General features: G+C 39.9%; 2 protein-coding genes across 4 annotated transcripts; both read right to left on the bottom strand.

Annotated features, from left to right (window-relative positions):
* Window positions 1-90: 90 nt before the first annotated feature.
* On the bottom strand, window positions 91-14756 carry gper1 (G protein-coupled estrogen receptor 1). Of its 3 annotated transcripts, none has more exons than XM_089018274.1 (2): window positions 13934-14756; window positions 91-6887 (listed from the first exon to the last, which is right to left on the bottom strand). In XM_089018274.1, exon 2 carries the CDS (start codon window positions 6594-6596, stop codon window positions 5571-5573), a length of 1026 nt encoding a protein of 341 aa, XP_088874400.1. In that variant the 5' UTR covers window positions 6597-6887; window positions 13934-14756; the 3' UTR covers window positions 91-5570. The 3 variants fall into 3 exon arrangements, with proteins under 3 accessions (XP_088874400.1, XP_088874398.1, XP_088874399.1); XM_089018272.1 differs by having other exon boundaries at window positions 91-6892; XM_089018273.1 differs by lacking the exon at window positions 13934-14756 and adding an exon at window positions 9839-9932 and having other exon boundaries at window positions 91-6892.
* A 140-nt stretch (window positions 14757-14896) lies between these two features.
* On the bottom strand, window positions 14897-26252 carry gpr146 (G protein-coupled receptor 146). Its single transcript, XM_089018275.1, has 2 exons — window positions 26000-26252; window positions 14897-19261 (listed from the first exon to the last, which is right to left on the bottom strand). Exon 2 carries the CDS (start codon window positions 19236-19238, stop codon window positions 18237-18239), a length of 1002 nt encoding a protein of 333 aa, XP_088874401.1. The 5' UTR covers window positions 19239-19261; window positions 26000-26252; the 3' UTR covers window positions 14897-18236.
* Window positions 26253-26496: the final 244 nt, after the last annotated feature.

Consider the following 26496-nt stretch of genomic DNA (forward strand, 5'->3'; position numbering starts at 1 on the left):
TTAGCTTGTTTTCCCTTTGTCTATTTTTTCTTTTTCCTTCCCCCTCACCCTATACGGGATTTAAATTTACAAATGCAATTATACTTTGAGTCCATTATTCAGCTGCTGTGGTGCACTAAATGCCCTGCCTTGTAATTATGCATTTAGACAGTCACTAGGCTGGTGTAATTGCTTTGGCTTATCCAACCACCAACATGCGAATTACAAATTGTCTCACCAGTGTTGTTACATAAACGGAAAAAGTCTTTCTTTTGCAATTTCCTCTCCATTTTTTTTCTGCTTGGTGTAAATTATTGAAGAAGAATGCCAACTGTTGATCTAAAGTAGCCACATAATATAATACTACTATGTATAAATTTCTCCCTATGTGTTTTTTTATCTGATAATATTTTGGGGGTAAATTCATCAAGACAACAACATTTGTGACTCGCCAACTTTGTCAGCGACCATACTCGTCCAACTGAGCTCATTATGCCTGCGCATCAATCAAATTGAGCAAAATGCTGTTACACCTGTCAAAATTGTACTCTACTTTGGTGAGCAAATCATCAAGGACACTCCCAAACTTACGAACGAGATACGTTCCGAACGGTTGTTCGTAAGGTGAATTTGTTCGTAAGTTGCTTCAGTGCTATATTTTGTATGGAATGTTTGTTTATTCAGGGTTATTTAAGTATGTTTAAGGCTTGTATAAGTAACCTGTTTTGGTTTGTACTGAAAAATAAACATTTAATAAAATATATGCTCTATCAAGATATGTACATGTACAACTTTAGAGAATACTACGTGTTACTACAAAAATGTTCGTATCTACCGCTGTTTGTAACTCGAATGTTCGTAAGTAGGGAAGCGTTTGTACACGAAAAGACACATAGAACACCCGCAGAGACACAGCTTGGTTTTTCAAATCCTCAACCATGTTAAAAGAAGTTCCAGTATTGATGCCGAACACCTGTCGACAAAAATAGAGTCATCAATGTTAAATCCCGACTCCATTGTTGCTTTCTGCTCACCATGCATACAACAACACCTGCATTCTCCCCTCCAGCAGTTTTATTTACCCGCTTCTTCCAGAAACCCACACCACATTTATTTAATATTATTTTCTTTCTGGGCCCAAATAAAACTGTAAAGCACTCAACGGCACGTGATCTTATGGTGCGATGTATTGTGTAACTAAATCTCAAGTGTGCTGCTATAGACTTGACATATTTTGGTCATTTATCATTTTAACTCATTCACTGCCATTCACAAATTTATTCGTGAATTGAAAATATGACGTAGACCACCATTCCCGAATTTTTCTGGTTTTGTTTTTTTTCATGCTTGGGTGCCGATGAAGCGCTGGCCATGGCCTCTGGCATTTTTTTTTTCTTTTCCACAAGGGGCAGCATTTCCCTTTTTTCTCCATGTTAATGCTTTGTTCCAGCTTCAGCTGTTGTTAAAACGCAATAGAAACCAATATGTATGCATTGCATTGTATTTTGGACATCTGCCCTCATTTCATATAACTCAGCTCATATAACTCCAGACCCATGTCATTTAGGAATTAACTCTTTTTTCTGGTGAAGGAAATGTAATGTTTCTTACGCTGAATTTAATGTTCATCGAGTTCTAAAACTCAATATTATGTGGATCCTGGTATTCAAGTGACAATGACAAAAACCCTGGCACTTGAGTGGACACATTTTTGCACTTGTCTGGCAGTGAATGACTTAATTTGCGAAATGACACTGTGACATCACTGACCCGTGACTCCACTTTTTAACCTTCCCAAAAATTCTCATCTGTATACACACTTTTATCAAAGTATCTGGGTGCGCTTTCAAGCACTCTTAAAGGACAACAGACACCATTTTTTTTGTTTCCTAACTGACATCAGAAAAACGTTTTATAGCATCTAAAAGACCCAAAACACGCAGGCTGATATTTTTAGTCAAATGCAAAACACCAATAAAAATGACTTAAAGTGTCCCAAAACTACTTGAAAATGACCTCAGAAAGTTTCAGTTTCAGAAGGTCCCGCCCCCTTGTTTGTGACGTCACGCCAATATGTCTTGCCTTGCTCTAGAATCAAAACAATGGCTTTGGAGATTCGGAGAAGATGCTTTCTTGTTACTCATCCAGTTATGAATATGATTCAAATAGTTCTGAAGAGGAAAGCAATAGATAGCAATCGATTAAAGAAGTCCTCCCGTGTCGATTCAAGCCGTCAGGACTCCGAAGTAGCGTCCCAGAAAATGCACAAGATGGCGCCCAAGCTCCGTTGGAAATGGGCTGATTTGTCTGCTGGGAATTTGTGTCAACTAGTATCAAATAGTGGTCTTGCTGCAACACACAACGATTCACCATGGCATTATTTATTTGTTTTCCTTATAATTTCGCCATCAACATGTTTTCAGACCAAACAAAGTACCCAAAACGCCTTGTGTGTCGCTTTCTCGGTCAGGGGCGTTCCTTCTGTGACGTCACGTCAGGCATCGTCATCAGCTCAAAAAACAAGACTTCCTGAATATTCAGCGCGATACTTAAAACGTAAAATATAGCTGTATGGGGCGGAATCTTTGTAAAATACACTCAGAAACAAATTCCTTGTGTGTTCTAGATACTTGGCAATAAAGATAATTCTGATTCTGATTGAAGTGATTTGAAGTGATTTTACAAATTATGGACACGACTTGTCCGGAGGCGTTGGTTGTCCTTTAAAATAAGTTCACAGACATAACGTATAATAGGAGGATTGCTGTCATCTTTTTTTTTTCCAACCTTCCGAATTAAACTGAATCAAAACAGTATCCCCCCGTGTTCCTTTCCCAGGACTTCTGGGCCACATACAGCTGCAACAACAGTTTTGTGGTTTGTACACAAACATTTATCTCAGGATGCTTGTCATGCAAAACATGTCCGCAGGCTGGTAATGCTTTTCATTTATTATTAGTGTAGATGATAAACAGTCGCAATGTTGGATTATTCTTTTCAGACATCATAATACTCCAAAATGCCAAAATAAAAAGTGCAAAAGATTTCTTTAATAATAATAATAATAATAATAATAATAAAAGGCCCAAATAATAAAGGCCCAACAACATGCAAATGCATTTTGCATAGTCAAATGCAAAACACCAATAAAAATGAGTTAAAGTGTCCCAAAACTACTTCAAAATGAACCCGGAAATGGTTTCAGAATGTCCCATCCCCTTGTTCGTGACGTCACGCCAAGACGTCTTGCCTTGCTCTAGAATCAAAACAATGGCTTCAGATTCCGAGAAGATGCTTTCTTGTTACTCATCCCGTTATGAATATGATTGAAATAGTTCTGGAGAGGAAAGCATAAATGTTTGCAATTGATTAAAGAAGTTCCTTCCGTGTCATTTTGAGGCATCTGGACTGCAATGTAGCGTCCCAGAAAATGTACAAGATGGCGCCCAAGCTCCGTTGGAAATGGGCTGGGAATTTGTGTCAGCACGTATCAAATAGTAGTCTTGGTGCAACACATGATTCAGCATCACATTATTTATGTTTTCCTTCTAATTTCACGATCAACACGGATCAACGCAAAGTTTTCAGACCGAACAAAGTACCCAAAATGCATTGTGTCAGGGGGCGTTCCAGACGTGACGTCACGTCAGGCATCGTCACCAACTCAAAAACAAGACTTCCTGAATATTCAGCGCCAGTCTTAAAACATAAAATATAGCTCATGATGTGGAATCTTTGTAAAATACGCTCAGTAGAAGTCATTTGAAGCCATTTTACAAATTATGGACACAACTTGTCCGGAGGCGTCGGTTGTCCTTTAACTAACCACCAATTAATAAAAAAGGAATGTCATTTTTTTTTAAAGCCATATTAACTTTACAATCCACCAAAAAAAAAAAAAATATATATATACTGTGAGAAATTAATTTGCCAATTTTGGGCAATTATTTATTCATTTTGCAACAGGACTCTAGATAATGTCAATTCCAGTCTGTTCAGATATCAAAAGCCGGCCGGTTGTATGTGGCACATGGGAAATACTTTCTTTACACCCCCCCCCTCTCTCGACCCCCACTTTTTTTATTGCCGTACTGGCAACGTAATGCATATGGATGACAAGCGCTTGAAAGATACGCGAAAACATATGAAATGGTGTTGTATATGAAACACATCCCCCTTTGAAGAGTTCGAGGCAGCTATGCTAACATGTGGGTCAACATCAAAAGCACGTTTATGCAGGGAGGAAAATATGCTCAGTGGATTTATTTGATTTTTTTTTTTTATGCAGCATTTAGGTAGGGGAAAATGTTAGTGTGCATCCACGATATTTCTTTGTGACATGATGGGAAAACTTCCCAGAAAACCCTAAGAGTCGATTAAAAAAAAAAACAAACTTGGATAAACCTGATGGTTGTGTCATCTCGCGTGAAGCGAAAACTGGCAAAATTGCCCTAACAGTAGCAGAGCGCCAATGCGTATGTGGAACTGTCGTGGCTTGGAATTGAAGCGGATTTTAGTCTCTTTTCGTCAATGGATGCTACAGTTTCATGTTTGCTTTCAACATTTAGCTTGTAGCAGACGTGCACATTTCACCATGACGTCCCTGACCCACTGGTGAAAAGGACGCTTTGAATAGGACTCTCCGCTTTCATCTAGAACTGCTTCATACAACAACAAGAATGCAGAAAGTGCTTAAGTTTGAATGACTGTGTGAGAGTGGCTGCCTTTACAACAGCTCCTTTATTTTGTTTTTCTACTTCTTCCTTTCCATTCCTCTTCCTTTCATCACTTTTCTGCCGTGAAATGTAAATTTCTCCACTGCGAGACTAATAAAGGCTAATCCAATCCATCCGATTTGACATGTTGAATATTTGGGACTGGTCGCCAGCTAATCAGGGCATTTATAGACACACAAGCATTCACACCCATGGACAATACAGTCTTTGACTTGTTTTTTTTGGGAATGTGAGCAGAAGCTGCTGTACTAGGAGAAAAACTATGTAACTATGTTCCAACTTTAAGAAGGCCAGAGCCCAGATTTGTACCTTGAATCTCAGAACTGATGTGCTAAGCATCCGACCACCTTACCGCCACCAAGGAAATCATTAAAAGAAAAGCACGAGTCTTTGTGGCTACTGTGAATGCTAAAATTATCCGACCGGTATAAAAATAGTAATCCTTCCCTCCATCCTGGTTGATTTTGCTATTTTGTGAAGGTACTTTTTTTAAATGGAAAGCTCTATTTTGCATGTAGTTCCATTGCTGGCCACTAGATGGTGGCGCTCTTTTGCGCCCCACTGAATTTGAAAGAAGAAGAATGGAAACAGGAAGGGTTTTGATGATTGAATGTCAAATCTGATGCAATCCTGCTTTTTACGCCTACAGAAAGCAACGGCTGTCGGAATAATTTGTAAAGGATTGGTCGCATGGGAGTTGATGAATGTAATCCAAGTGATGGAGGGGACGGGATCACTCCGGTGGTAAAAATATGTACAGGGTCTGTCTTTGGGGCGGGGGGGTTGTTCAGAATGGGAGAAAGTTACTGAGCGTTTGAGGCGGGTAAGCCGCAGGGATTTTTTCATACTCTGTCCTTACACCCGCGACACATCAGTCCTGACCGAAGGTCCCAAATAGAGACCGACGGCCGACCAGCTGGCCTTCTGTTTAACAAAGAGCTTCAACTTGTCCCGGAAGGTCTCCCCCAGAAAACTGTAGATGATGGGGTTGAGACAGCTGTTGGAAAAGGCGGCCAGGTTGACGATGTGCCCCGCCAGCGGGTAGTCGTGCCACAGCGTGGCGGTGGTCCTGCGGGTCGGGTCGGCGGTGCCTTGCAGAAGCTGGATGCTGATGAAGACGTTCTCGGGCAGCCAGCAGATGAAGAAGACCAGCACCACCACCACGATCATGCGCAAGGCTTTCTGCCGTCTCGGCCATAAGCCGCGGTGCTTCTGCGCCCGCATGAGGATCCGGACGATCAGGGAGTAGCACAGGCCGATGACTGAGAAGGGCACAAGGAAGCCGATGGTCACCTCCAGCCACTGGATCTCGAAGACGTTGGCGAAGCAGAAGTGGAGCTCGCCGCGGTGCTGCGTCTGCACGATGGTGAAGGGCAGAAGCGTGGCCAAGATGGACGCCATCCAGATGAGGCCGCAGCTTAGCTTGGCGTGGCGCATGGTCCTCAGCGGGCCGCAGCCCACCGAGCCGGCTAACGCCACGTAGCGGTCGAAACTCATCCAAGTGAGGAAGAAGATGCTGCTGTACATATTGACCTGGAGGAAGAGCGACATGAAGGTGCACAGCACGGCGTAGTCGTAGTATTTCTCATTCAGGTTGAAGACCTCGATGAGCGAGTCGGCAACCAGGATCAGGTCGGCCGCCGCCAGGTTGACAAAGTACAAGTCGGGGATGGTCATCTTCTCGCGGTGGTTCAGGTTGACCACCAGGATGAGGATGTTACCGATGAATCCGATGGGGAAGAGGAGGATGGTGTAGAGGCAGGATAGGAAGAGACCGATCGTGTAAGACTTTTCCGAACTCTCTGTGGAGTTGAACTCATCGGAAGCATTGACTGTGACGTTCACGTAAATCAACACCAAGGAGGTGGTCTGCACATCCATAGTGGCCGACGTGGGAACGTTTCGGATCGCCCGACGCCGACACCGCTACATGGTTGAAGCCCTTTGACTGGGCGGGCCCGATCATGGACGCCGACGGAGGGAACCCAATGCTTCAGGCTCCATTGGCGGTCGTGGAGGACGGACTCCGGACGCAACACGGGAGCATTTCCAAACCACCTTTGGGTCTTAGCGCACCTGCGATTGATTTGATGCCTCACTGGTGGCCCCTTTCCCCCCGTCGTTCCATCTTTATTCAGCGAACTTCAGATGGAGACAACGGCGATGTGACACCTGAGCTAAGGAGGGAACAGAGGATTAGAATAAACTCAATACAAATGGGAATCTGTTGTGGGTGTGGGGGGGGGGGGGGGTTGTGGAACAAATTGTTCATTCACTGTAAACCAAAATCACAGTCATTCTTTTTGACTTCAAATTTGAAAACTAGTTCCAGTAAAGTGTCGTTATATCGATATTCTCGGGAGTCGGAAAAAATATCGATATAACCGGACTATCGATATATCCGATCCTGCGGCATGTACATTTTCTCCTTGCATTCATAGAAATAGTATCGTAAGAAGCAGTACTATCGATATAACCGATATAGATATAACGAGACTTTACTGTATTTATTAACTCATTCACTGCCATTCCTAAATTTGTTCGGGTTTTGTTTTTTTCCTGTTTGGGTGCCCATAAAGCGCTGGCCATGGCCTCTGGCAATGTTTTTTTCCCTTCCAGGAGGGGGCAGCATTTCCCTTTTTTCCATGTTAGCGCTTTGTTCGAGCTTCAGCTGTTGTTAAAGCGCTATATAAACCGATATGTATGTATTGCATTATATTTTGTACAGCCGCCCCCGTTTCAAGCTCAGATAACTCCATACCCATATAATTTAGGAATTAACTATTTTTTCTGATGAAAAAAAAGAGTCTAAGGCAGGGGTGTCAAAGTCATTTTTTGCCGCGGGCCACATTGTAGTTATGGTTTCCTCTCGAGGGCCGTTCTGAATTTGGGGAAGCCATTAGAATGTTTAACCCCTGCACATATTACATCTAGAGCGCACAACAAATTAATTAATATCTAGTTTTCAAATCTAAAGTTGAAATTAATGAGAAAAATGGGAATGCTGCTCCCTTGTGTAGGGGAAAAAACATTGCCAGTGGTCTGGCTGCGCTTTATCGGCACCAGAGTACAAATTCAGCAATGGCGCTCTACGTCATATTTTCAATTTCCGAATACATTCGTGAATGGCAGTGAATGAGTTAATAAATAACTCGTTTTCAAATTTGAAGTCAAAAATAATGACTGTTATTTTGGTTTACATATGACAATTTTACATTTTGGTTCGTACTTTAGCAAAAATGGAATTTCACAAGTTTGATTTGCTTTTGCGGGCCGAATAAAATGATGTGGCGGGCCAGATTTGGCCCCCAGGCCTTGATTTTGACACCTGTGGTCGAAGGTTTCTTATGCTGCATTGAATGTTTATGTAGTATTAAAACTCAATAGTCTGTGGGTTCCGGAATTCAATGACAATGACAAAAACCCTGACACTGGAGTGGATGGACACATTTATGCACGTCCACCAGTCTTCTTTTCCTTTCGGCTTTTCCCTTCAAGGGGTCGCCACAGCAAATCCACCGGTGAATGAGTTCAATTATTTTTATTTTATGTTTACTTTTTTAATAATTGTTCTGGAAAATATGTTGTTTTTAATGTGTCCCCATGACACGGCAGACAAATAAGCGGCATCATTAAAATTCAAAACTGCAGGCTTAAACAGATGCATTGAAATTCCCCCCTTCGAAATCCTTTTGGCCAATTCTGGGTGTCGCGTCATCAATATGGCAAGCCAAAAACGTTTTGAGTGGCTATCCCACGATGATTAAATACACTGTCTTGCCCAATTTATATTCATATAATCATATCCTTGTTTTTTTTTTTTTTTTTAATTGTGGACTTTTAACGTCAACTGCTTTTGGTTGTCAGATGCTCCCCAGAGAAAGAAATCTTGATATCTGTTTGGCCAACAATGACCTTTAACAAACATTCCCAGCCCGCAGGCTTTTCCTGGTACCAGAGGAAACTCTCTGTAAAATTAATGCAATCTTATTAAAAGTGTTGACTTGTTAACCAGAGTCGTGCATATATATATATATATATATATATATATATATATATATATATATATATATATATATATATATACATATACATATATATATATATATATATTCTTTTTGGGGGGGTATTTTTTTAAAATCACTTTTAAGAGCTAAAATGATGTTTTCGGCCAAACTGTCATGAAATACTGTACTGATGTATCCTTATTTAGATAATACTCAAAAGCACCCATAATGCTAAGGTCATTTTTATAATAAAATAATAATAATAATAATACGAATAACAATAATAATAATAATAATATAAAATAATAAAATAATAGTAATAGTAATATTAATAATAATAATAGTAATAGTAATAGGAATATTATTAATATTAATAATAATAATAAAACAACATAACATAACATAATAAATGATAGTAATAGTAACATTAATAACACTAATATTATTATTATTAATAATATTAATAAGTATTATTAATAATATTATTATTAATAATAATACCTTTAATTTCTAAGCACCTTTCAAAACTCTCAAGGACCGTTTAGTCAGTTTTTTTTTTAGTTTTTTTTGCACCCTACAGTTTTTTTTATCTGCACAAATTTAATTTTAATCCAAATCGAACATCACATAGAAGCACACGGAAAAAAACACTACCCCCTATTTATCCAGTGGTATCAGACAAAAGAGCAACAATACACGGACAGAAATCACATAAGACCGATCAACACGTTATAAAATTGTTTATGTAATGACTGACAGGAAAGACACTTTTCAGTTTTGACCCTTCAAAATATGACGCCATATTGTTAAAAAGTTTTCTGATGATAAATAAATTTAAAAAATGATCATCAAAAGTTTATGCGAGTATGTATTATAATACGAGCGTTTATATAGCCCTTCTTGTCAATGAACGAAGACGAAGAAATTTGGACTGGGAAAGTGAACTGAAATTAAAAGTGGCTAATGTCGCTGGATTAATTTAAAATAAATTTGGATTTTTTTTTGGCATTTAATTTAAATGAGTGCAGATCTAATATCCATGCAAAAGGTCTTTAAAGTTCCTTCAAGACATTAACACCGAAAAATATAAATTGCTGGATCCAAAATCACACTTACTTGTCCCCAAAATTTGGTTCTCCTTATCCTGTGCACAAGCAGTCAGACAAGTGGAGATTAACAAATCCCATGTCCAGTGATCCTCTGCCTCACCACCTGCTGTGTGAACCCCCACCATCCTCCCCCCCATTTCGGAAATAGGAGGAGGCAGGCCGGACAAGATGTCACTTGGACTTTTGACATGATGATTCATTTTCCCTTCTATTTCCTCAGCACAAATTGACTGCTTTGAAACAACGACATCACCATTTAAAGGACAACCGACACCATTTTTATGTTTCCTAACTGACATCAGAAAAACGTTTTATAGCTTCTAAAATACCCAAAACATGCAGGCTGATATGTTTAGTTAAATGCAAAATATCAATAAAAATGAGTTAAAGTGTCCCAAAACTACTTCAAAATGACCTCGGAGATGCCGAGTTTCAGAAGGTCCCGCCCCCTTTTTCATGACATCACGCCATGACGTCTTGCCTTGCTCTAGAATCAAAACAATGGCTTCAGATTCGGAGAAGATGCTTTCTTGTTACTCATCCAGTTATGAATATGATTGAAATAGTTCTGAAGAGGAAAGCATAAATGTTTGCAATCGATTAAAGAAGTCCTTCCGTCTCATTTTGAGGCGTCTGGATTCCAATGTAGCATCCAGAAAATGCACAAGATGGCGCCCAAGCTCCGTTGGAAATGGGCTGATTTGTCTGCAGGGAATTTGTGTCAACTAGTATCAAATAGTAGTCTTGGTGCAACACACAATGATTCACCATGGCGTTATTTGTTTTTTTCCTTCTAATTACGCCATCAACACAGATCAACACGAAAAATTTAGACCAAACAAAGTGACCAAAATGCATTGAGTGTCGCTTTTTCGGTCACGGGCGTTCCTAATGTGACGTCACTTCAGGAATCGTCATCGACTCGAAAACAAGACTTCCTGAATATTCGGTGCGAGTCTTAAAACGTAAAATATAGCTATATGCGGTGGAATCTTTGTAAAATACGCTCAGAAGAAGTCATTTGAAGCCATTTTACAAATTATGGACACAACTTGTCCAGAGACGTCGGTTTTCCTATAACTGATAACGACTTCATTCGTGTATCGTCTCATTGTCAGTTTTTTTTTTCTATTTTCTGTACATCCTCAATATGACATTCATGGACCATATGGATTTTAATACCATGTGACTATAATATAATAATATAATTGGTCACCTGACTACATCAATCAAGTAGATAAAGAACAGTATCATTGCCCTTGGTATTATTAATGCCAACAGAATAAAAATAATAATAATAAATAATAATCCATTTTATTTCACAATTTTTAATACAATTTGAATAAAATATAATTAACTTTTATAAGCACCAATGATGGTGTCTACTACTTCATGTTTAAGGAAGCCAAGGCAAAGCTAGTTGGGTAGAAGATGATGACTCTATATTTATGATGATTGACTATGTATTTTACTACACTACTATGACGTGATCTAATTAGTCTTCAGGTACAAAACAGTATAAATCGATATCTAATTTGGTGCCTGGACTGAGTTTTTTTGTTTGTTTTGTCAAATTACTGTTAGTGCCTTCATGTGTGCGTGTTTGGAGGCAAGGTGAATGCAGTCTATGTGGAGTCAATGCAACTGAGACTGCAGTTGCATTTGAAATCCACTAGAGGGCCCTCTCGCATAAAGTATTTGCTGACTGGGGCATAAACATCTTGCTACAGTAAAACAAATAATATTAAAAAATATTTATGTTGTCATGGTGTGGTTTCCTGTGTAATGCTGAATGCTAAAATGGGTGAAAGGGGTCCAACCTACTCGTTTTACGTGTATTGAATGTTTATTAGCATTTTGAGAGCATTTGTTGGGTTTAACGATGTGTTGAAGTGATGGAGTTATTTGTCGCAGTCGATGCGATTCGCCTTAATTAAGCTCCGGATATCCTGAACGAAAAATGACATTTCAAACTCTAATCCTGTGACTGTAAAGTGTTCTTGAGAGTTTTGGAAGGCGCTTATAAATAACACATTATCATTATTATTATTTCATGTTTATTATGTTTGTTAAAGTCATTATAAATGCCTTGCATGCTGCGTCCGAGTGGACAGTAATTTCATCTGTGCTGTATGTCATGCATATTAGCATATTTAACAATAAAGCTGACTTTGACTTTATTATTATAAATGAAATTTACTATTACTACTACATCTACTACTATTACTACTACTTATACGACTATTGCTACTACTTATGCGACTATTACTACTAGTTCTACGACTATTACTACTACTTCTACTACTGTTACTACTACTTCTACTACTATTACTACTACTTCTACTACTATTACTACTACTTCTACTACTATTCTACTTGTACTACGACTGCACTACTACTACTACACTACTACTACACTACACACCACCAACGCCATTATTATTATTATTATTATTACTAATATTATTACAGTTTGCATTTCGATGGAGTTACAGTATATGTGAATTTTGGCGGATTCCAATACCCTAGTAGCGGTTAAATGTGCAGTAAATAAACACGTTTAGATACATTGGTCGAGTTTCTGATCACATTGTTTTTTTTTTTTTTTTTTTGTAAACACAAAACATGATTGACTACTGCCTCCTGATTTTACGTGTAAGACCGATTCCGAATTATTATAATAAACCAACCTCATCTGATTTTACTTTAACATCTGGAAGCAAACGATGACATCTCAACATTTCCAAGAATCCACAAAGCACACTCACACATGAAAAAATCAGTTAAAACTGCATTTTTGTGTGTCCTTAGCAACAGGGAAGACCAACAAAAGATTAACAAGGGGTTGGAAGGTTGTGGTTTCTTCTCTTGACGAGAAGTGGTTTCAAAAGATATCTGACATCAAAGACTAAAATTAATCATCACAAGAATTTGCAGTCTTTGTTCTTCAAAATGCGCCACTTTCATTCAAGACTCTTAAGTGTTTTTGAAAGCAGGTCGTGCAGGTTTATACAGTATCTTCGTTTATAGTTTAAAGTTTATAGTTTTTAGATGTTTCCCAAAACACACCAACATTATGGGTTCAGGTATTGTGGTGAAACTATTTTTTCGCGGATTGTTTTTGTACAATTAAAAATTTGAATGTCATAATTTTCGTCTATTCAGGTGTAATTTCATTACTGGCCACTAGGTGGTCCTTCAACGGTATGTGCTTGCATTAGCCGCCCCCCCCACACACACACACACCTCTTTAGACCAAAGGATGTCACTAAAATTTGTCAACTGATTTCGTGAAGCCATTTTGAGATTTTGTGAATAAAGACGATATTACTTCTAAATAAAATGTATCATTATTATCATTACAGAATACAGGAAGTGACAATGTGGTGGGAACAGTTTTAACCGGACAATGTCTTTTGAATGGACAGCAATCGTTCAAATATACAATATTGGTTTAATGTCGGCCAAACCCCCCTCCTCAATTCCAAAGAGTGGGACTGCCCAAAAAACAAGTATAATACCCCCAAATTCCACAGAGTGGAACTGCCCAAAAACGGATATGATACCCCAAAAATATTACAATACATATTACCCATTGCCTTTGTTTTGTTTGTTTCTTTTTTACGACGAATTTAAGAATGCAGAATACAATGTTGAATCTTGACAACATTTTCTATAAACGTTTATTAAGTTTTCGTTGTTGGTGAGATTAGTTTTGTCCATCCATGAAATGGTTGCCAGAGGACAGTTGCGCATAACAAGTCAATATGCAGTGGGATTTTGTGAGAAAATAAGTTTTTTTTTCTGTTTTTGAGTCTACATTTGAACGACTTTGCTGACCTCCAAACAACAGCCTCGTCAAAATTATTCGTTTTGTCCAAATAGTAGTTCTATGCTTCCATATTTAATAAACTTCATCATTGGTGTTTCACAAAAAAATAATTGGTTGTTTCTTTGAACTATGAATGATTCTTGACATTTGCATAAGTATTTAGTTATTAAAAATATGACCTACATTAAATTAATTAACTAATTAGTCCTGATGTTAATGAAAAATACTAAATACTTTACTTTTGCTAAAAACTCCAAAACTGGTTCTTACGTTAATAGAAGACTTTGAATCTTGTTCTCTGGTAAATTAATCCAAAGTGACTCAAACACTTAAAAAGGCTTTGTAGTCGCCGGTCAAACCAAAGATGTGAAACTAAGGTGCCAAATGTTCTGACGAGGTAAATGTTTCTTAACCTCTGCTACTTCTTAGTACAGCAAGAATCTTCTTCATGAGGGAAAAACATCAAGAAAAACAAGTCTAACATGTACAATGCCATTGTAACTTTTTTTCCCCAGCTGACGCCTGTTAAGACCGCGGTCCTTGATGAAATTGTTGAGGAAATATGCTTTTCACAAGATTTCTATTTGTGCAGAGGGAAATGAAAAATTCAGGTGAAAGGTAGATCAACAATATTAATGTCATTATATTATTGTCAATGTCAATATTATTTTCATATTGCTGAAGGAAATGGTTGCATCTGTGCGGAACTATCATCAAATCCATCTTTTTGTAATGACACGGTTTTGCACATTTACAGTACACAGTTGACATTTTTACTTTACTATGCTTAGAATAAATTGTTTTCTATCCTTTCACCCCCCCCCCCATCCCCCTTTCAAATTGCTGCTGTGGACTGCAATTTTCCTCATTGTGGGACGAATAAAGGTTTTCTGATTCTGATTTTGAAAATGGCCACATGTTCTTAAATTTAGGATTTTAAAAAAATCAGTCATCCAGCATATGGATAGCTTCTAAACGCAAACAGAAAGAAATTAGCTCAGTTTGGTGGGTTGTATGGTTGCTAGGTAACAGCTCCATCCAGGTGACACATGAATTTTGACCCTTGCACGAATTTAATAACCATATCATGATGTTGAATATTCTTTAGAATCCATTGCTGTTCAACAGTGCAAAAAACACAATACTACAGATATTGATTGACGTTCTTTTAAATATTTATGCCACAGTGCAACTGTACACAAAAAGACAAGGAAGACGAGTGGGGGGGGGTACTCATGGTTAGTTTAGGATTTATTCAGTCTTTGACTCAAATGACAGTAGATTACTTAGAGAATCTAGATAAATCTCTGGGTGGGAGGTGGGGAAAAAGTACAATAAAAATACTGTACATGTTGGAAGAGCACCTTAAAGTAAGTATATCTCTCTCTCTCACTCAACAATATATACACATTCATTTTGCATCATATTCACCCATACGTAGCATTGGGGGTGGGGGGGGAGCATAAGTGGACTCAATTGGACCTTATGAGGTTTTGCTGTTGAAGTATGAACATATGATAGAACTGAGAATTTGGGAGGCTGAAATCAATACTAAATCTAAGACAGAAGATTAGGGCCACTGAAGAAGAAGAAAAAAAAATAAGGTTGGCAAGATTCTCACTTTATTCTCAGAATTCTGACTTTAAAGTGAGAATTCTTACTTTATTCTCCAAATTCTGACTTTATTCTGAGAAGTTTGACTTTAAAGTGAAAATTCTGACTTTAACGTGCCTTTATTCTCAGAATTCTGACTTTAAAGTGAGAATTCTGAATTGTCAGAATTTTGACTAAAGTGAAAATTCTGACTTTAAAGTGACTTTATTCTTAGAATTCTGGCTTAAAAGCAGGGATTCTGAATTTATTCTCAGAATTTGGACTTGAAAGTAAGAATTCTGAATTTATTCTCAGAATTCTGACTTTAAAGTGAGAATTATGACTTTATTCTCACAATGTTGACTTGAAAGTAAAAAAAAAATCTCACTTTAAAGTGACTTTATTCTCAGAATTCTGACTTTAAGGTGAGAATTCTGAATTTATTTTCAGAATTTTGACTTTAAAGAATTCTGACTTTGAAGTTAAGAGTCTGACTTTAAAGTGAAAATTCAGACTTTAAAGTAACTTCTGAAATCGGCTACTTTAAAGTCAGAATTCAGAGATTAGTCACTTTAAAGTGATAATTCTCACTTTAAAGTCATAATTCTCAGTTTAAAATCAGAATTCTGAGAATAAAGTGAGAATCTTTGCCAACCTTATTTTATCATTCAATGGCCCTAATCCTCTTCCGTACAATTGAAAGTGTTTATCCAGCAGGTGGCGGTAAAGAAACATGCTGGGGGGGAGGAAGGAAGGAAAAAAAAACAACACTGAACTAATTCATCCCAACATGGAGCAATTTTCTTCAAGTTCAAGATGACGTTCTTTGAAGTAACATTACATAATCGGATCTTATGATGTGGTATTTTTGAGGAGGGGCTCAATGGGCAGCAGTCAAAATTTAAGGAATGCAGAACTGTCTGTGCAGCCACACTGGACTTTGAGCAGCTAATGATTAACCAATGGGAAATAAGTGTTATTTTTTTTATAAATGCGGTCAAATCACATAAGAGCACATTTAGAGTTTCTAAAAATGGATGCCATGCGATAAAATGAATAAAACCAAATTTAAAACAGTTTTCCCGTTTTGATGTAACATCAGAACCTCCCAAAGTTTTTTTTTTTGAAAGTCAAGTTGTGTGTTTGACTTTGGAGAGCTTGCCACATTTTTTTGTGCACGCACTATAAAACAATCAAAGTGCTTCAAACTCAAAATAAAGATTCCGCAATTCGATGTTTTTTTTTGTAATTAGCAGCCTGGGTAGCAAATAAATGCTAGTGGGAACAAAAATGTGTGAGGAAGTTACACTGGAGGCAAATTCTTGCTGGAAATTTGATGAGTTGCCGCGTGATGAGGTAAAGCGGTTTTGTGTCGACCCTGAATGACAACAAGGGGGTCTGGTTATTTACACATGAAGGCAGTTTTCTAAACGGAATCTGAAATAACATCTCCATCGCGCAAACCAACTTCTAGGTAACAGCCATTGGGGGGGATTTGAATAATTTTTGGCATTGTAGAAAAAAGAGAGCTGAAATAAGTTTTTGGCGTGCAAAAATTCGACATATTTACAGACGCCCCCCACCTTACGAACAAGATACGTTCCGAGCGGCCGTTCGTAAGGTGAATTTGTTCGTAAGTTGCTTCAATGCTATATTTTGCGTGGAATGTATGTTGAAGTCAAACACTAAGCGGGTAAGTCTATAACACAGACGCTCTAACAGTCGTATAATGAATTCATACCTACTGTAATACGACGACATATATCCTTGGGTCTTCAGTAAGCCATTACTGAAGCTGCTGGCACGTTATGACTGAATGACATGCCAGCAGCCATTACTTTTTGTTATGCATCGCGTACTCTTGGAGTGTGAACTTGGGAAAGCTGTTTCCTTACTCGACGCAGCCAATCACAAGCGAGCTTGGCCAAAAAAAACGGAGCGCAATACAAAATCTAACTTACAGCATGTCGGTCTGAACATTTTTCGACATAGATGAAAAGGTTTTTTCAGTCGTCATCTGCACTTCTGTGAAGGCATTTCGCTCCTCATCTGAGAAGCTTTGATTATCAAAGCAGACCCAAGAGCTATCAGAAAATTTTAGTTGGCTGATGAAGCTTCTCGGATGAGGAGTGAAACGTCCGACACCTTCAAAGAAGTACAGATGACGACTGAAGAAACATTTTCATCGATGGACCACTCCTGTACGGCTGAGAGCTTACACAGACATATTTTCGACATACTGTACCCGCAAAAAATGTTAGTATGTACCGTTATTCGTAACTTGAAGGTTCGTAAGTTGGGGAGCGTCTGAATTAAATTATACATTTATTTTCTATAGCACATATCCTATGCTGGCTAACTACAAATTTAACCCCCTAGGGTGCCAAAAATAGACACTTGCAAAGAGTGTTAACGCACATCAAGGGTTACGCATCCTGTATGACTTTTTCTACCATGCCAACATTTATTTCCGATGCCAAAACGTAATAATAAAGAAGTTCTGACAAGAGACCTTCGTGTTTGAGTTTGTGGAAAGGCTAAGCAGCTTGTTTCTTGCGTTGAGAACATAGCTAGCTGATGCGCGAGGATTCCATTTCAGAGTCGCATGATGGTGTATTCCAAGCGCTTACTCAGACGAGATAGGTCATATTGAAGAGCTTATTGAATGTGCAAGCGACATTCGCATGTTGATCACATTGCCAGGATGTCAGGCCGCTGAAATGCTGAGGAGCTAAAAGTTGATGATGCGGCCAAAGTGACTTAGTAGAGAGCTTCCCTCGCAAACACACACACACAAAATGGCAGCACTTAGTGGTTTCTTGGATCGGTCGGCTCGCGCTCCGGAAGGGGACAGGAAATTCCACAGTTTGCTATGTCGCGCTATAACGCGGCAAGGGCGTGGCGGCGGCGAGATACTGGCTCTGGATGAGGGCGTGAAACAAGTGCCGGTGAGGGAAAATGTGGCGGGGGTGGGGGACCTTCACGTGACCACTTGCTGCACTGTGGAGCGTTCGTGCGGACACGACTGGTCGCGGCAGTGCAGCCTGGACAGCAGTCGCCGTAGCTTGTTGGAGAAGTTTTTGTTCATCCGGCGGTACATGAGTGGCATGGCGAAGCTGCTGGAGAACGCCAGTAGCTTGGACACGCAACGGAGGAAATAATAGGTGGGCAGGTAGCGCGAGCCGCCCGCGTAGCCCGGCACGCCGCCCACCGTGTGCACCAGGAGCGTCACATAATACGGAGTCCACAGCACAAACTGCACGCACACGGAAGCCAGCAGCAACCGGTGGATTGACGGATCCAAACGGGCCGAGTCCTGATCCAAAGGCGTGGACTCCTTCCGGATGCGCAGGATGAGCGCAAAGGCGTACAGGACGGCGACGGCGGGCACAACGTAGCCGATGAACATCATGATGGCGTCGGCCGCCTCTTTGTTCTGCATCTTGGAGCATTCCACCATTTTGGTGGAGATGTGGTTGCACACGTAGAAGAGCAGCGAGGAGAAACTGGTGAGCACGGCGCCGCCCCAGATGAAGCCGCAAACGTGCTTGGTGTTGTACACGCTGGACATGTACGTACGCGGCAGCGCCCGTTCGATATAGTAGTCCAGACTGAGTAGCGTGGTGGAGTACATGATGACCAGCGAGGAGATGTTGAAGAGGATGAGCAACGTGATGTACACCTCGTTGGTGTACTCCCAAGCGTGCCAACGGGTGAAGGTGGAGCTCAGCAACTCCACTGGCACCACCGCGTTAAGCACCAGGCCCGCGATGGCCATGTTGACAAAGTAGACGTCGGGCATGGTCATGGATACCTTGTTGGAGAGGTTGACGGCCACCAGCAGCATGTTGTAGCACAGGCCCAAGGGGAAACATACCAGCAAATAGACCAAGGACAACACGGACAGGATGAGACCAAAGTCCTGGCACAGGCGGAAGTCCACGCTGGTTTCCGTCTCGTTGTAAACCATGCAGATCCACATCGCTGGACCCCGGACGAGGTGGACTGCAGGGATATTAAGGCAAATGATTACATGAGGGAAACCGATTCAAAACATAAATGAAATGCAGGGATGCATCGGGGGCCATTTGGCCCCGTTGTGTCTGAACAGGGAGCTACATTCTAAAAAAGATGGAGCCCGATTTAACTTTATTGCAAAATTATACACAACGGATTGAAATAAACCAAAGTACATTCATTGGACCATCAGATTTCTAAATTGCAAATGAAAACTTATTATTGGAGTGAAACCTATTTTTATGATATATCAACAAACACGTCTGTTTAAGCTCTCAGTCGTACAGGATTGTCCATCAATGAAAAGATTTCTTCAGCCATCATCTGTACTTCTTTGAAGGTGTTGGTTGGACGTTTCACCGCCACCTATGAACATTAGGGATATATACATTTAGACCAAAGCTACCAGCAAATTTTTAGTTCGCTGACAAAGCTTTTCGGATTGGGAGCGAAACGTCCGACACCTTCAAAGAAGTACAGTTGACGGCTGAAGAAACCTTTTCATCGATAAACAAATAATTTTAAGTCAGGTCAACAAATGTATTCATACATAAATATATATATTTAACATTTTCTTTAGTGACTACACAATCAATCCTGTATTTTGATATTTGACGGTATTCCAGAGAAGACAAAGAGAACATAATTAGCACAATATTTCTTACTCGTGTCTATTTTAACACGCGTTTGCTTTGAAGATTTCCAATGTGCTGCAACAGCTCTGAAATAATTCCCATTAGCCACTAAATGTGATCATGAACAGCATGTTGCGGCAACGAATTGCCACTACCCGGCGCAGAATTTGTCAACTGTTTCTTAAAAAACAAAAATATGTTTGTTTTCTGCCTGTTTTTAATGTCTTTTAGAGTTTTACTCCTGTTCTAAAGCTTCATTTTGCAACCATCCGCCATGTTCGATGTAAGTACTGTGATGCACCATGGGGGAAATGAATATTCAATTCGCCCTTTCAGCAATTTCCGGCAGATCACGGAAAAGCCCACGATAACCTCGACCACGATTTTGGAATCCGCCGAAACTAATGCAAGGTGATTATGGCTCGATATCGGTAACTGCATTTGTTTCTTTGGCTATGATAACAGAAGTAGGTCATATGTGGTGCAGGTCATGTAGCAATATGCGTTAATTGTAATAGACTTGGCGCTGGTCCTGGAGCTGAGTTACCAAGTTGGCCCAGATTCATCCCTGAAAATGGGCGGTAATAGATTTTTTTGTTTTGAATCGTTTTTATATACAAAGAGATGATTAGGGGACAGGGGGACGCGTTTATTATCTCCGTTTGAACCACAGTGGATTACAAATGACAAATTCCACAAATATTCAAGTCGGGATGGCACAAGAAAAAATTGCTAATGAGATTTGGTTTGATGCGAGATAAGATTGTGACGCTTTCCGTCCAGATGACACTTAGTGTTGAGGCATTAAAATGGCAACATCCAAACAACAAGCCGCAGCATGCAGTCAAACACACAAGGACATCCTGCTGTGAAAGCTAGAGTTGCACGCTTCCTTCCATTTGTCTGACACGCTGAAGATGAACATCTCAAAACGCATGTCTGTCTCACACCAGCGCGCAACAGGAAATGAAGAAAGCCATAGCGCCACACAAAAGTGAATTGTTTGACGCCTCTAAGAGATCCTTTTCCACCTCGGCGTCTGTCACACTGTCACATGCGGGCCTGCTGCTGCTTTCCACATGGTCTAAAACAATGCCATTTTATGTCCGGCTTGTCCGAGTTCATCGTATTGTGCTGTTGGGAACCAAACAGCTCTGATGGTATCATTACCATCAGGGTGTGAAGTACGAGAGCATGTAAAAAACGTGGTCCAGTAAGTGACTTTGCTGCAGTGAAATATAAATTTCTCAACTGAGAGACAAATAAATGTAAATCCAATCCAATCCAGACACGGGAGCAGAGACTGTGAGAAATCCTGCGCTGACAACATGGACTGATGTATGTGAAGAATTTCTGGCGAGTGAGTGTAAAGCACTTTGAATCTTCTTGACAGACGGTGTCGACTCGATTCATCAAGAGTGAAAAATGTGAGAGCAGACTACACTGAAGAAGTACACTCCAAGCGTCTGGAAGTTCATGGCGAGGTCAAGGAAAAATGACCGGGAGCGGAGTCGGGGATCAGGACACAGTTGTCGAAAGTGCTGTGTCTTGTTTATTTTCGCAGAGCTTAATTTGGACGTTTGCAGATTGGGCTTCTAAAGGGAGACAGAGACGTCTTTCCCCCTCTGATCATGAGGATATAAACTCAGGGGCAAAACATATGCTAATCTTCTAAACAAAGTGCAGGAAAGCTGCTTTGTTTTCAGAAGGATGACTCGCATTTCCAGTTAAAAGGGAGAAGCATTCTTATTCCTCTACTTACGCAAGAGCCACTACCAACAGGTTCGTGTTTTGGCCTAATGAAGGCAGAGACGTCAGTCTGTCTCCTTACCAGTCCAACTGACTCTAATGAGCCCATGGCTAAGACTCGTACTCAAAGCATTTGGACTGGAAACAGGGTCAGCAGGAAGAGCGTCTCTAGTTACTGTCGACAAAAGTTCTGTTTTCACCCACAACGGCGCTGCTCGGCCCACATGCAAACACACACGGGTGAATCATTTACGAGCACTTTCCTTGCTCAGCAATTAGCCAGCTATTAGCCCGCTCCACCAAAGGCTTCTTAAACTCATACCTGCCAACTTCTGAAACCAGAAAAGTATTTTACATATTCTTGACCGAAGTATAACTCCTGGAAGTGCTTGGGAGTATTCCTCACGAAAAGACTGTAGTTTTATTTTAGATTTCACACTTTTTGTTGCTTTTTCTGCGACAGATGCCATTACATGACAATGATAAAAACAATGCTAACTTTTGACTCTCGATTGCAGGAAAGAGACGTAGCACGCATATGCGCAATTCATCTAAAGGAAGTTTACAGTTGGCACTGTGCCAATCGCCTGTTTTAAATTTAAATATAATCCTTAGCGATCTCGTGTTTTGAATGAACGTTGGGTATTTACTATTTTGATGATTTTTGACTTGTTTTGTATTGAAAACCTTAATTTTCATTTATAAACCATAACCCAGAATGGGATATTGAAAATCGTACTCATTACGGCAACACCGGAGTAGTTGGCAGGTATGCAAACTGCATTGCGCAACATTATTGGAACATTCATTAGGAGGCTACGGCGTTGTTTTTATTAACGGGAGTCGATATGTCAACACATTTGTATCACAAAGGGGAAATTGTCAACAAGAATGGCAGTGAATGAGTTAAGAAATAACTAGTTTTCAAATTTGAAGTAAAAAATAATGACTGTTTGTTGTTTACATAGGATGATTTGAAATTTTGGTTCAGACTTTAGCAAACATGGAATTTCACGTTTGATTTGCTTTCGCGGGCGGAATAAAATGATGTGGCGGGCCAGATTTGGCCCCCGGGCCTTGACTTTGACACCTGTGCTATCAGTTAAACCCACATTGGCACAATATTTCCTCCGTTTGTTCCACACTGAGTTATCTCTGCGACTGTGACACAAAACAGAAATACCAAATAGGGAGTTTGCGCTTCTACTATAGTGACCTTGAGAGTTTTGAAAGGCGCTTATAAATGAAATGTATTATTATTATTATTATTATTATTATTATAAAAAAGGCGGAGCATGTGTTTATCTTAAAAATTGTTTGCAGAAAGTGTTTCACTAGTCATTCACCAAAATAAAAAAAAAATGACAAGGGAAAGAATTTGCAACTTGTTGAAGCGAATACTGAGCCTAGCTTCTTCTATTTTATCTTTGACCAACACTCCTCTTTGTATTTTCCTCCTTCTGGGTGCCATGTAACACTTCTTCATTCTCTATCTGCCATTCTTTTCGCCGCACAATTTAAAAAAAACTCTCCTTTTTTTCTCTCAAACTGGAATTCCGACACAATTTGAACAGTTTCATGCGCCCTGTAACATGACAACATGTTTGGCTGTCCACTGTCGTAACCGCTGTACTCAAAAGGGTTAAAATAACACACGCTGAATCGAGTGTTGCACTCAACAGCGAATGAAGCACGTTTCAAAACACTGAAATGTCTTCTACCGCTTCCATCTTGGATTTTTTTTGGCTTGGGACCACACCTCCAAGTGGCCGCCAATTTTGCAAAGTGACTGACACTAAAAGCATACTCCGTTTTCAAGTCTTGGCAAAAACAACACGAGGAAGACATTTTGAATTAGTTCTCCTCACACGTAATGGCTGTCCGGCCCAGTCTGAACTTTTTGTACGATTTGACGTCAGGAGTGGCGGAATGAAATATTTCCCAGATGGCGAAGGCCCCACCAAACATGATGTAGTAAGAGTGACCCCCACGCGGAAGGAACCGTGTTATACTGCGTGTGACACGCAAAGCCCCACGCCCCCGAGTCTTACAGTACGTATGTGCTTACTGGAATTTTAAGAGCCTTCTGAGAAATGAGTGGATTATGTCACATGATTGACTTCAGGCAGTGGGGCAGGGCGACTACAGAAAGTTAAAAAACAAAACGAAAACATGAAGTGAGTCATATTCACAAATGTTGCGGGCTGGGTAGCAGTGACAGGAGTTGAGGAAAACTGAGACATCCAGCAATCGCCTTGGTGTATAATTTACAGTAAAAGAACCGCATTGCTACCACAAAACTACTTCAGAAAAATGTTTTTTTTTAATCACAAAGTATGTAAAGCTCCTCAAAACTATTCTCTAAGCCGCTAATAACATTTGTTTTGTCATAATAATGAGGCAGCTGATTCAAGGCTAATTGTGCATTGTATTTTGCTGCTAAAAATGAGTCATTATATTCTTATTCGATGAAGAATTCTGTCATTCAACTACTTTTGACAGAAAGGATAGCAAATGGAGTGCTCTTATATTATTTATATATTTCGAATTTTGGTACACTTGTGTATTATTGTATGTGACTTGGTGAGTGCGTAAGGCTATAACAGGCAAGGCCTGGCTTGGTGAATGACGTGGGTGTCGGCAAATGAGATTGTCAATTGGGCTGGGTGCTGCATCAAGTGTTTGTTTTCTTGAGACTTGTTCAATAAAATGACTACAATTTCACAAAGAATTGTGTTGATCCTCAACTACTATCACATCATCAATCAGAGGTCACATTTCTCCGACAACTTTCGGTACGTTGCAACAGTCATGGCCGTCAACAGAAGTCAGAGTTCAGCGGTCACTACAAAGCAGGCTTAAGCGCACTTAAGCCACAAGCCCCGCCGCGCCCTCACACATGCCCCATGTCGCCTTTGGTCACGTGGTTAAAGTTGAGGCCGGAAGAGCAGGTGGCGATGGATCTTAAATCTCAGGCGCCATTTAATGTGTTGAGAGGGAAGATTACATCTTAACTTTTTGGTCAAATTGCAGCTTTCAATTTCAATGTCAGTCATATGTTTACTATTACTACTTTTTTTATTGATGCTATATATTTGTTGTTGTTGTTGTGTTGGGCAGAGTTTAAACACCACTGCAACAGTGGTCTCAAATGGGTGATTCCTGGCCAGCATCATAATATTAATTGTTTTTTTTTTTTTTGTTTTAATACTTGACCCGGTCCAAACAAAATCGGACTATCTCCAGAAGTCCCCATCATAAAATGAGTTTGAGACCCTCAATGTTACAGGGATGAAGAGGATGAATTTAATACACTAAGAATGCTCATGGGACACAAAATTAGGTACAACTACTACAGCTATTCTGCCATGGCAAACAATTTTTTTCAGAATTAGTTTGGACCTGCTTCTAATCTTTTAAGACTTCACATCAAGTCAAGGTTTAACAACTCAGGACCCAACTGTAAAAACTATGCTACACAACACTGTACAGTATATTGATTAACTCGACATCAGCATATCGGTCGCATAAACTGAATGTAAAATACATGCAACTATGACAACAGATGTGAAAAAAGATGCTAATCCGACAGTTGAATGAAATTATGTAACCAAAATATAGTATGTACCTATATAAAATATAACTCAGCAAGTATAAACATACACTTAAAGAATTTAAAGCGGTATTCAAAGCCAAGTATTCGCAGACTTTTTAACCAATTTACGTCGAACGCGTTCATATGAACGCAGATAAATGCATTTTTCAAAAATTAAAATACAATCAAAACAGAGTATCAAATAGGTTAAAGCTGAGTATATAATTAACAATAATATAATTATATATAGTTAATAATTAATGAGGCAAGAAACAACATTAATGCCTTCTAAAATGAATTTATCTGTGTTCATATGAACACGCTTGGCGTAAATGGGTTTGAAACAAACACGATCTTAAACGACACAGTTTCAAATGTCATAGCACCTCGAGGGTACTTTAAAGCTATGTTCAGAACATAAAATGAAACTTAAAACTTGCTCAGAATTGCATAATGTAGTTTTTTAAATGTTAAATATATTGCACGCTACATCGAACACGGAACGAAAACAAACAAAACACTACGTTGACCTCCATCGCACTTGACGCCACAGATAAATTGTAGCTAGCTGTCACGATTTAGTCAGCAATTTCAAACCGTTCCCCACTTACTAGTTCTCGCGTCTAAAAGACCCAACAAAAAATAATTTTGTATTTTGGGTGTGTGTGTGTGTGTGGGAACTTTTGTAGGCTAAAAAAAACATCAGAGTGAAAAAATTGGACCCCCCCACCCCCCTTCCCCGCTCACCAGAGACGTTTGAGACTTGGCTCCAGAACGACGCAACCTACGGTGGCATCGGGTCAGGATGTAGCATTTCCACAGGCATTTCTAAATGGCTTCATTTGGAGGAGAAAATTTGCTAAATAAAACACGACCTGCGTTCTTTAACTCCTTAGAAAACAGAACAACAAACACTGCTGGACTCCATTCGTAGCACTCGACTAGTATCAACTTTTTGGGACTAGGCTTGTTCTGAAAAAAGGGGGCAGTCCGCTCAGGAAGAAGCTACGAGCGTTACAATGTGTACACACGTGACCCTCCCCCACAGCTATCCACCCCCCCTCGGTCAACACCCCCCGACGTCCTCCTGAGTTCTGATTGGGCGGTTGCTTTCAAGGGAGCGGGGCGTTATGAGGAGACCGAAGTGGAACCGCAGACATGGTCCTTGCACGCACCCACGCACACGCACGAACACAGTTGCATGAAAAAAATGCAATATATTAGACTCCCGTACAGTCGCAGTT

Source organism: Hippocampus bargibanti, linkage group LG17, assembly GCF_051943395.1.
Source record: "Hippocampus bargibanti isolate YZ-2025 linkage group LG17, ASM5194339v1, whole genome shotgun sequence".
In the NCBI taxonomy this organism is placed as follows: Eukaryota; Metazoa; Chordata; class Actinopteri; order Syngnathiformes; family Syngnathidae; genus Hippocampus; species Hippocampus bargibanti.

Excerpts from the sequence above, each read along its gene's own strand:
- gper1 (XM_089018274.1), bottom strand. The coding sequence starts at position 6,596 with ATGGATGTGCAGACCACCTCCTTGGTGTTGATTTACGTGAACGTCACA.
- gpr146 (XM_089018275.1), bottom strand. The coding sequence starts at position 19,238 with ATGTGGATCTGCATGGTTTACAACGAGACGGAAACCAGCGTGGACTTC.